Below are 12,272 nucleotides of genomic sequence, written 5' to 3' on the forward strand. Positions count from 1 at the left end.
CTGCAGATTCCAGGACTTTCCCTCACAGAAATGCTAGTAAAATTTGTTTTTTAAGCAAAGTTTGGGATTTCAAGGGGATTATTGGTGAAGAAAAACTGATGAGCCACGCACGTCCTGTACCCTTGGACTCTGGTGCTAGTATGTTAGTTAATCCTCCACTCACACTGGTTGGTTTTAGCACCTCCAGAAAATATGGTTTCAAAGCATGAATACTTATCAAAGTATCTGAATATTGAAACCAAGCCTTCTGAAGGTGAGCCTTAAAGCTACTTCATGGCACGACCCGCTTTAGGCTCCATTCATACACAACACACATCACTTCTATACCGCTGGCCACGGGTCCAATCCAGCCAATCACTGCACTCACATCAACTTACCACCGCCAGACATGGGCCCACCACATTGATACATCACAGGACAGAATAAGTTTGACTACATTTTACCACCTGTCAAATCACTGCCTCCTTCTTCCTGAACATTACCAAAGGCTTGCTTAAGGAACCTTTACTAAAGGCTCCCATGACGCTGAGGAAGACATGTTTTTCATGCGCCTTTATAGCACCCACTGTGGTAAATCCAATTCCTTCCAGTTTGTGGATGCAAGTTGGGGGTTTCGGGGGAATGCCTTGTGAAGCCCATTTCGCAAACTGAGCAAGCATATCTACCGTTGCAACTAAGGCAGACATGATGGTGAATACCACCTAAGGTCTCTAAAGTAGAAAGCCAAACAAATATCCTGTGGGACTCATTCACGAACACTTCTACTTTTGCTTGGAAAGTGAAGCTACAAATTGAGTTTGCACACTTACAAGCGAGTAGAAATGTTGTTGAATGTGTCCCACAGGACATTTGTTTGAGTTATACACTTTGGTTCTCATTGGCAATCAGGGTGGTCCTTGTGTAGTATACATAAGTTTCCTAACGAGCACTTCAAAATTCAGTCAAGCCTTTAACATTTTGCCACACAGGGTACTCCGTGACAATGTGGCATATGTTCTGTCCACTAGTATGTGCAGTGTGGGGACTATAATGTACGTTAATCGGACAGAACACCTACCACGTTCTGACAGTGGATAAAGGTGTCAAGCAGGCCATAAGGAAGTCCCCAGTTTTCTGAAGTAGATAGACTAAAATTCTGTGGCTGCTTGCCTAACGATGAAGTGGCCCATGGACGTTCAGTATCCATGCACAGCCACTGAAAGATTTACCCAATGGCAGCGCCACCTCAGTTGATTACCCAGAACTTTGCTTTAGTTTGATATAATGTAAAGCACGTAGGGAAACCGAGGTCTGGCTGCGATGGGCACTGGAGACAGTAATAACGACTCTCCAGCTGCACACTTTAGAGCTGTGACACAGAAAATACTTTTTGGGTGTTTTAGGAGTGCGAACAGCAAAGTGTCGCTCCTGCAGCCTTGCCACATCCTCCAGAACATATTAAGTGGAGGCTACTGCTTCTGTATGAGCAGTGAGGCTTTCAATCACAGGCAACTGGAAGTCAAGGAAAGACATGAGTCTTCCTGTGGTTGTCTGACAATAAACAACATACGCATTGTATGTTGCCATCTGGATCAAGTGGGTAAACAGTTTCTTGTACCGAGTTTTACGACACTAGTTGTATGGCTTAAGAACCTGGTCATTCTTGTCCACTCCGCCCATGTACTTATTGTCATCAAGTATACCGGTGGGCTTGTGGACCTCGGCCATCTGACCCCAAACCCTGATGGGGAAAGTGCTCTCATCATGAACTGTAGTGAGCACATATATATGATGCCTATCCGAGAACTGTACTGTGAGCAGTTTGTTGGAATGCAACACAGTACTCTGGGATTTCTGGAGCTTCTTGCAAACAAGCTCCTGTGGGAATCCTTTGCAGTTACAATGAACTGTTTTGCAGGCCACAGTACCAACTTGGTAGAGCTTACTGAACAGTTCTACTCCTGTATAGAAATTGTCCACATTAAGGTTATAAGCTTTGTGAAGGAGTGGCTGAACAAGTTCCTATGCAATCTTCCCTGCGACCCCTAATCTGGGAGGGCGACCTACAGGGTTTAGCATGGAGTCCTTACCTGTATACACTCTCAAGCTGTCCACATACCCAGAAGAGCTCTCACACGGCATGTACAGCTTGATGCCATAGCGAGCTCAATGCCTGAACAGTAGCTGCCCTTTGTACAGGATCAAGGACTCATCAACTGCTATATTTCCAGGAGTATAGATCTCTGGGGAACCTGACAAATGTTCCATGCTGCAATAGCAAAAAATTATCTCTGCTCATGAACGGTGCGAAGATGGGGCTTACCCAAATTGTGTGAGTCAGCCAGTAGGACTTCAAGGTTGGTTTCTGCACTAACTCCATTTTGGGCGTAAGGCCCAAAAATATCTTTAACTCCACCAGCGAAGTGGGAGTCCACTAGCTTGCCCTAGAACGAAGCGCTAGAGTGCCTCCATGCCTCCTCAGAAACTGTTATGCACACAGATTTGTTTGCTACACAATTTGCTGAAGGAAGTCAACATCCAAAAAGAGATGGACATAATCGACTGGCAAAAAGTTGCCCGTGTCAACTTTACATCCAACTTTTACCAGTAAAAGGTGGAATTTGGGGCCAAACTAAATTGGGGGTTGCCAAGAGAACACTTTGTGCAGCAGGACAACAGTGGGTTAGCCCACCCCAGAGAGCAGGCGTGTGCGGTGGCAAGCACAGACTGTGCTTGCGAAGGGACAGCACGACTGTCCTCATCGTTTCCCTCAGAATCACTGGAAGAGGAGTCGTCAGATGGGACTCTGCTGACTGAAAAATCACTCCCAGATTCTACTCAATTGTTCTCTCCCTGAGATGCTCTCTCAGTATCTGCCGTCTCAGGCCCTGATCCTTCCTCAGAGCTGTCCCCATAACCCGAGATACGGCTTCAGCAGCAGTCATCCAACGAGATGCCATCTCTGCTACTGGCTAAACTGTCCCTCTAAAACACTAGCCTCCATAGAAACAGATACGTTGTCAGCAAAATTGCAGCGGGGTGTGTGTGATGTGTGCAACAATAAATGTCAGTCACCGTACCTTTGCTTCTTCCTTCAATCAGCAGGCTCTCTAATGACACTGAAAAAACACTATTACCTTGCCACATACCCATCATCACAGTCTTTAGTGCTAGTGGCTCCCAGTGCAACAATCTTTTTTGGTGCTCCCGTCCCATGACCTTCTCTTAGTATTACCTCACTACCACCCAGCAAAAGTGGCCTTCATCTCTCCATAGCCCCCCTCGCACATACATTTCCTTTGTTTCACAGCACAGATAGCAGCTGGCTTTACTAACTATTCAGCTATTCACATAAAATATAGATCTGTTCTTTGCAGCAGGCATATAAACCTTCTGCACTACTTTATTTCATCAACACTACCATTAGACAAAAATCCAATCTTTCTCTAGAAGGATATAATCACAAGTTATCTTGACATTTTTGTTGCTGCCTGAAAGCTGTCTATGCCTGAAAGATAGATATATATCTATATTGATATATATTTCTTATAAAAATAACCCCTCGGGAAAATCCTTCTTTTTTTTTAATGAAAAGTATGCCCCCGAGGGGGGGACCAGCCCACTTACACGAGGGTCGAACCTACCCATTGAACAATCCCTGGTGGCCTAGTGCCATTTACTTTTATTTTCAGATTCCGGTTTAATAATCATGTACTTATTATAGCTGTGGGGATTAGGTAGGTTTACATTTAGGTCCTGACAGATCGCACCCAGATCTTGTTAGAAGTATTGTGATTAGCTGCATTTGCTTCGTAATCTGTCATCAGCTGCAGATTTAACAAACCTTAGTGGAAAAAAGCAGAAACATGTAGGGCTGCATAATGGAAAGCCCTTCACAAATATTGACTTGTCACTTTCAAGTTGCTTATTGGTGTGTTTAGGCACTAATCTAAAGTTAATGAGCTGAAACCTTTGCCCAGACAGTGTTAACTGTGACAAAAGAGTGAATTAATAGTAACAAAGAAGTGTGCAGCATTATGCTGCATGATTTACATTTTGTTGCCACATAATTGAGTTAACCCTGCTGCAGAATTTGGTCACTCCCTACCATATAATTCCATTGGCCCATCTGATAACATAGGTTCTCCATTATTGTTATCTCACTCTGATTCACAATGACTCCCCCCAACTGCCAAAAGTTCGCAGATTCGTGGTAGTTGCATACTCATTGTAAACTTAATTGAGGCACTGCTTAAAATGTGCAACTTTCTAACAGTTGTGTATTGCAACAGAGCACAGAATTCAAAGGGACTCATCTGTTCTAAAGTCTGAAAAATTTGAACAGATGGAGCAAATATGAATTCAAAGGCCATCCAGAACTGTAGTAGTTATCAAACTAATTGATGGATGTTTAATCTTTAACAGTAGCTACAGGTAAGTAACACATCTTTTATCATCATGTTACTCCTTACTTTCAATAGCGGAGAGTAAATTACTTTGATCACTTGGCAACTCGGCCTGCAGTTATGTTTATCTGGATTGATAGTTGGCTGGAATTAGAATTTAATGCCCTGTGGGTAAAAGCTGTATTTTTAACGTGTGACCCTTAAATTGCATGCAGACTGATGGATACCAGCTAAGACTGGAAGATTGAACCTGTAAACTCTGTAAATCAAGAAGTCTGACTGTGCTAGTTGAGTCTTCTTTCTAGAACGATATTTGTTCCCAAGGCACAAGACCGCTGGTTAAAGAGTTAGTCTTTAGAGGTGTATTACCTGCAATTCCCTTCTAGACCAGAGGTTGTGGAATCTGATTTTCATCCTGATGATGAACTCGTTCTTTGTGCTTGCCATGTATACATTACAAAGCTGTAAGATAATATTTTTTTCTCTTGCTCCATTTCAGATGTTGTCTTCTTCATTTACTTGTACCAGCGCTGGATTTACAGGGTAGACCCAACACGAGTAAACGAGTTTGGCACAAGCGGTGAAGAGCCAGCACAACAACCAGCTCTCTCTGTCGCAGGAGATGGTGCCCCTTCACTGAGCATCACAGATAAGCCAGCAGAGGAGAAGAAGAAGGACTAACTTCCTTTAATTTTTATTTAAATAAGAGAAAAAAAGACCAGAAGGAAGAAAAACGCAAAACAAACTTTCACTGTTGGATAAACAGACAAGAGAGCAAATGACTTTCAGAAAGCTGCTGAGATCCCCCGGGTCGTTAGCTTTTTATTTTATATTCCAGTGATGATGATAAATATTATTATGTTTGTTTGACTGGTGACGTTCGTAAAGTGCTATGTCCGTTGGAGAGAGCAAGCAGATGACAGGACGGGAGAGGATGCCATCATTCCCAAGTGTTTCGAGTAGAGAAGCAAGACCTTGCCTCATTCGTCAAATCATCGTGACCTTCATTCCATTGCAATATTCGGGCAAGCAATGGTGATGTGTTTTTCCTGGGAGAAGGAAGTCTGCAGTTTTTATATTCCCTCATGTGCTCTACTTATGAGGGCTGTGGTCTTCCTTTCCCTTTCACCCTTGTTTGTCATTTGATTTAAATCTACTCTGGCGATCCAGATTTAATAAATTCCTGTGGGTGTTTAACTTAATGCCATTCTCCGGTGTATATCCTCATGTTTTCTTTTTGGACAGTCCTTATTCTTTAAGTTGCCCTCTACAAAGGCAAGTGTACAATGTCTTACCCTTAGTTTAGCAGCAGTGCCGGCCATCAAGGAATGTCTGTTTCTCAAATGGTTGTGGGTGTACTGTAAAGATCTTGGCTACTGTTAGCTGGTGCACACCAGCATCAAGCTTTCACTTCCCCTGGTAAGTACCCAGTTGTTTCTCAGCTGCAAAAGGAAAATGTTGAGTACCTGCAACCACAAGGGCATATCTTTGGGGAGGGGTGTTTCCAGGGCGGAACACCTCCCCCCACCTTTCCTTATTTTCAGTCAGGTCACAGCACATGACAGTTCGGGTTATATCGTCACATCATAGTGGAGTGGGCTGGGTTTATTATTTGCCCAGGCAGCAGCCTTAGTCACCTGACAGGGCCCTCAGTAAATATCAACTTAGCAGCAGTGGTGAATGGCAACTAGTCTGCTTTGTTGTGGCATCAGCACTGGTGGCAGATTTCAAGTCATGTGTCTGAGTTAGTCTTAATGGTTTGTCCATAAACACCACTGAGCAATACTTCTTTTTACTCTTCCTTTCTTATCTCCCAAACATGCATAATACCATATACAAGCTCAGTATTAGACTGGCCTGAAGTAACATCAATAACTAGCCTAAGACCAATATTCCCTAAGGCCATTGTTGTGAAAGGCCAGCTAGTCTGAGGATGTACCCTTATTGCATAACAGGCATTACATAGGGAGTCATTTCTTTGCAGGCACCACATTAGTGGTCACTGCATCGTATGAAAGTTTAGTTCACAGTTAAGTACAAATGTTAAACCTTTTGTTACATATTTTTTTATATATAGATATACACACACAAAAGGAAAACCTAGTCAAAATATCAGGAACATAAAAATATAGATTTTATTAACAAAAGAAAGCTAAATTAGTATTAGTTAAAATTAATAACTAAGATTAAAGAACTAGTTAGTGATTAGGTGAAAGAACGAAATAGGAATATGGGAAAGCATATTTACGGGGAAAAAAAGAAAAAACGCATACATATATATACATAAGTATAAAGGTTCACTGAAAAAGGCTAAAGCGAAGTAATGGTTAGTTTTGGAAACAACACCTTAGCATATAATTTTGAATAACAGTGAAACCACGTTTTAAGTACAGTTGTGGTTATGAATGGAGACCGAATAACCACTAACATTTGTAACTTAATGATTAGCTGTGCAAACCATACCTCACACACCATATGTAATCCTTGTGACTTCACCCTTGATTTGATCTTACAAATGACATTACATAGCACATCACCCTTACGTATGAAAGCAATGACAGGGAGCAGATTTATTTTTTCAGTTTAGTATGTGGTATTATAGAATGATATTGTGGTTTTGGTGTTTGTATAAATATTGTGAATTCATACACAAGTTATAATTTGCATGGCAGATGTGCGAGTTATGGCTTGGTAGTCTAAGCCATAACTTGCAAATTTCAGTGGTTTCTCGATTTTTATTTGTAATCATGGCTGCACTTTGTGCTTTCATTTTAAGTGCACCCTTAGCTGACACCTCACAGTGCTCACAGACCAGCACTGGATCTGCAAACCCTGCAAGATTTCAAAAACAAGGACCCAAGATAATTTGGCCATGGGTTTGTGGATGGACCTTGGTGGGCATGCTGGGGTCATGGTGAACTCACCAGCAACATCAGAATTTATTTTTATTATTATTTTAACTTCAGGGTCTCATAGAGGTGATGCATCCCCATCCTCATATGAGCCTGGAGATAAAGGGATGTTCTCCCTTTCCCCTTATGGCTCTTTGTTTCCACATCCTTAAAATGAGAGTTCCCAGCATCCTGTGTTGGTGGCTGCAACATTTGTCTTCTAGTTACAGCTGGCAAATCTGAAGTCTGGGTGCACTGGCCTGGCTTAGCGTTGGTGGAAACAAAGTGGACAATCGGAGAAAAAGCTTCATCTTCCTGTTGACTTTGAGTAGTTTTAGAAATATGTCTGTGGATGGTTCATGATCTTTGACAGCTTGGCCCATTTCAGGCGTACAAAAAACACTTTTGTAACACAAAGTTTTCAAACTACTCAATGGATCAACACTAACCCAAGAAGAGTCATTTCTTGAGTAAAGTTAAGATCATCCCCACCTCTTTATTTTCCCCCATGTGACCGACAGATCTGCCCAAGACCTGTCATTCAGAACCCAAATCGGAGAAATACCACCAACATTATTAAGAATTAAGAAAACAAAATGCTGTTTTCAGTGGAAAGTCTGCCTAACCAGAACTACAGAGGCTTAAGCCGCACCTCTGTAATAGTTAGGACCTAGTTTCCATTGGAAAATTGTTTTTTAGTTTTACTAGCTGCTTTGGCGCCATTCACTTCAGCTGCTATCTGGATAGTTTTGGGGTGATCTGTCAAACAGAGCTGAGAAAAAGGGGGGAACCCAAATGTTTTTCCCATGCAGTTTCCCGTAGCGATTTTAGACCTGACTACAGCCCGAACCGCTGAACGGAATTTCACCAAATTTGACAGGATGCTGGTGCTGGAAGATCTGTGGTTTGGTGTAAATCTGTTTTATATCTAGTCAAGCGGATCCAAAAGATTTGATTGGCTGCCAACACCTCAACCAGGAAGTGTTGGGTTGGCCCAATCTTGGGACTCGGATTCAGCTGAGTCCCAAGAAAAAAGTTAAAAATATAAACAGAAGGGGTCAGGGTAGATTAACCCTGACCCCCCTAGGCCTGGTGGTGGGGTCCCACAGGGACCCCGTCCGGGCAAAAAAATATTGTTTTTTTCCTTTTTGCCACGAATCAGCAGAGGATCCACGAATCCAGGCATCAATTACATTTTTTTTTTTAAAAGCACGGTTTCCCATGATTGTTTTTTTTTATTTGCCCCCACCCACGGTGGGCCAGATCCCAGGGGGGTTGATTTAGTACTATTGTGGGGGCAGGCATGGTACTCCTCCAGACTGATTTGAGTCCCAGGTACCACCACCCCTGGGGCCCTGCTGGATCAATTAAAGGTGAGGAGAGCCTAGTTTCTCCCCCTCAACTAACACCATACCCTGCAGGCTGTTTTTGGACCACCACCTCTCTGGGGCCAGGTAAGTTTACAGAAAAGGGAATGGGGCCGCTCCTTCCCAGGGCTGCAATCGCCCTTGAGGCCGGCCCACTGTGCAATTTTGGAAAGGAGGAGTGCCTCACTGCCTCCCTCCTGGAGCTATTAATGGACCACTGGAGCCCATCCCCCATGGCAGGCTCCCTATTTCTCGAGTTTCCCACCCTCGAGACATAGTTGTTCCCACTTGCTGGGTGGGAGCTTTGACAGCTCCCACTAAACGAGAGAAAACAGTAAGTCCGCTCCTAGCAATGCCCTCTCCTACAGGAGGCATGGAAATGGCTGGGGCCACAGAGCATTGAGGCCCCTGTGCCCTCCAACTAACAGCAAAGATTAAATCACACCTTAACGAGGATAGATCTATGCAAAGTCATTCGTAAATTGAAACTGCATAAAGAATTCAAGTCTAAGGGTGATATTTAGAGGACTGAGATTAGAGAGAGTAACAAAAGGAAGGATATACTGACAGAGGGGAACTTAACTACCCTCCTTGTATTGAAAGGTCTTCAAAATTAGTTATCCGTCTTACAAGATAATCAGGAAATGACACTAGACTCACTAGAGCGATTGGACATTATGCAGAGTGGGGGGGGAGAAGTACATTAAAATCAACATATGTACCCACAAACTCTAATGGATGGCGTGGATATTTTTCATAAAATAGGAAATAAGGAACTGAGTCACCTAAGACACGAAGGAAAGAAAAATAAGTGTTATAGCATTTCACAAGATCAATGGAATGCATTGCGAAACCTAAGTCTGACCAAATAGTCATCAAACCCTCAGATAAACAGAGGAATGTGGTCCTTCTCACTTAGGATGTTTATAAGAGGGAAGCACTCAGACAGCTGAATGATCAACATTGTTATTTATCTATAGAAATATAAAAATATATTAAAAGCATAACAGATTTTCATGCGATGCTAGAGGAATGGCAAGACTAGCATATTGGATAAAGATGAATTTCAGTTTTTTAGATCTCAACATTCTCAAACTCCAAATTTGTATCATATGTCAAAGTACACAAACATGTCACCTGCACTCCGGGGTGACCAATAATTTCATCGCAATCCAGTTTATTGCAAATCACATCAATTTGTTTTCCACAACCACTTTCCATCTGTGGAAATTGTGAGCTCTTATATAAGAGAGACATAAGATTTTTTTTACAAAGATTTGAGAATGTGATTGGGGAAGATGTCTTTCTAATGATAACGATAGGCATAACCAGTCTGTACACCAGCATGGCACACAAAGATGGCATAAAAGCTATAGTCTTTTCTAAAGAGCAGATCTTTGAAATATTATGACCATAATAGAATACTGACAACAGTTTGTAGAGTTTTTTTCTTACTAATAAAATGTTCCTATTTGCAGGCCATTATTATAGATAAATACATAGACCAGCGATAGGTACCTGCTTCTCCCCCAGTTATGCACATTTATTTGTGGGGTGACGGGAGAAGCAGGTAGCCTGGTCCAAGAGGAGCGATTGTTGGTTGGAACGGGTCATAATGTTGGTCAGATATATTGATGACCTCTTCATCATTTGGGCAGGAAACAAGGAGCCAGCCCAAGAATACACTTTTTAATGTAGAATTCTAATAATGTAAATTTACGATTCAGGAGTAGAATAAGTTTGGACTCTGTTACGTTTCTAGATCGTAGAGTATTAGTGGCTGAACAGAAAATATGCACATCATTATATGGAAAACCCACTGCAGGGAACTCCTTGCTGTCTGCAAGGAGTAGGAGTCCCAGAAGACTGAAGTGGAGCTTCCCTTTTTGAGAGCTCCTCAGAACGAAAAGGAAATTTACTAGAGTACAAGAATATGACCTAGCTGCACTGGATATTATTGAGAGGTGTGAGGCCTGTGGTATCCCAGAAAAGTTTTGAAAACAGCCAAGGAAAGGCTACAAATAATTAGAGAGGATCTTAGACATCAAAATCAGAGGGAGCATCAGAATTAAGGCTAATCACACATTTCTCACAGGACACGCTTTAGGTTTATCAGATATTCCATACGTATTGGCATATTTTACAGGCCGATATAATTCTGGGCCCTGATCTTTCAAGTCACCCGCTAGTAACCTACAGACAAGGTACATCCGTAAGACTTACTGATACACATTTACTTCAGTAAGGCAAGTAGTGGACTCCATAGCAACAAGGAGAAGGGGCTTCTTTCCTTGTACCAGGTGTAAAGCCTGCAAATTCAGTTGTAAAACCAATACATACTATATGCTAGGGCTAAAACATTAAAAAATATATATTTAAACATGATGAATTGTAATATGGATTACATAGTTTATTGCTTGGTATGTCCTTGTAACAATCAATACATAGTGAGCATAGTGCTCCCTGCAAAAAAGTGCACTAGAAAATATACAGGGCATAACAAACAGACACATTCTACCTGGTAGCTAGGCACTTTTAAACACATCTCAACAGCAATGGGAATTTATTGAGGTACCTGTGCCTTGATCGAGTACCCCTGGGAGAAAGAGGAGGAGATAGGACCTTAAAACTGAGGAGACTCAAGTTGCAATATATAATTGGTTACCAGACAAAAATAACAAGAGGCCTGAACAGTGACAAAGAACTTGTTTCACATCGAGGGGATTAATACTGTTCTGGGATTTTGTCTTATAAAGTCCAGTTACTTACGGATTTTAATTTTGGAGCTACGGAACATGTTAGACCCATTAAAATATGATGAAATGTGGAATATTTCTTAGTGCTTGATTAACTAGGATTTGATTTCCTGTTCAAGGCATGATATTTGGACGTTACAGAGAGCATTGAGAACTGTTAAAGAAATTGGGTACCCTGCAACAATTAGAATTGATTTAAATTTGATTTACAAAAAATATATATGTTATCAATATTACGAATATAGACACTGGTAAGATGGTCACCAGGAATCCTCGATGTAAGGTCATGTGGAAATAGTCTGTTATTGTTTGATGTAATCAAACACCCGAGATTTTATTTCACAATGATGTGTACATGAAGCCATAGAGAATATACAATGAGTTATCATTTTAAGCACCTTATCGGAATTAATAGGCACCACCCTGGCACGCTGATGTCAGTTTTTCTTTCTGCGCCAGCCTACATGCAGTTCCGGAGAAGAGCTACGGCAGTCATTTTTTGACTGACATTTTGTCGAATTCGTTTTTGACGAGTTTTGATGAGTCGAGGGATGTCCCATAAGACCGGATTCAAGCCTTGCGACTCCTGTCAGTGCATGATGTCTGTGACAGATCTGCACCTCATGTGCTTCTGGTGTTTGAAGCGTGACCACGACCTGAAGTCATGCTCAGAGTGTCTGGTCATGAACCAGAAAGCTTTGGGGGAGCGCTCCCTAAAGCTCATGGCAGCCCAACACTCATCTCAGCTTTTTTCCCCGTCCTGTTCTCAAGGACGATCAGGAGACCGATCAGAGTCACCACCATTCTTCTTCATCCAAGTCATCTGGACAGTCGGGTGAGAAAAAGGCAAAACGTTCTTCGACTTCGCCCCGT

General features: G+C 42.0%; 1 protein-coding gene across 1 annotated transcript in view; it reads left to right on the forward strand.

The window, feature by feature from the left end:
- Positions 1 to 5,587, forward strand: part of CLPTM1 (CLPTM1 regulator of GABA type A receptor forward trafficking) — a 326,345-nt gene extending 320,758 nt beyond the window's left edge. The window contains exon 14 of the mRNA XM_069207717.1: positions 4,885 to 5,587. Coding sequence (XP_069063818.1) covers positions 4,885 to 5,066 — 182 coding nt within the window. The 3' untranslated portion in view covers positions 5,067 to 5,587. The remainder of the gene's footprint in view (positions 1 to 4,884) is intronic.
- The last annotated feature ends 6,685 nt before the right edge of the window (positions 5,588 to 12,272 follow it).

This window comes from Pleurodeles waltl, chromosome 9 (genome assembly GCF_031143425.1).
Source record: "Pleurodeles waltl isolate 20211129_DDA chromosome 9, aPleWal1.hap1.20221129, whole genome shotgun sequence".
Taxonomy (NCBI): Eukaryota; Metazoa; Chordata; class Amphibia; order Caudata; family Salamandridae; genus Pleurodeles; species Pleurodeles waltl.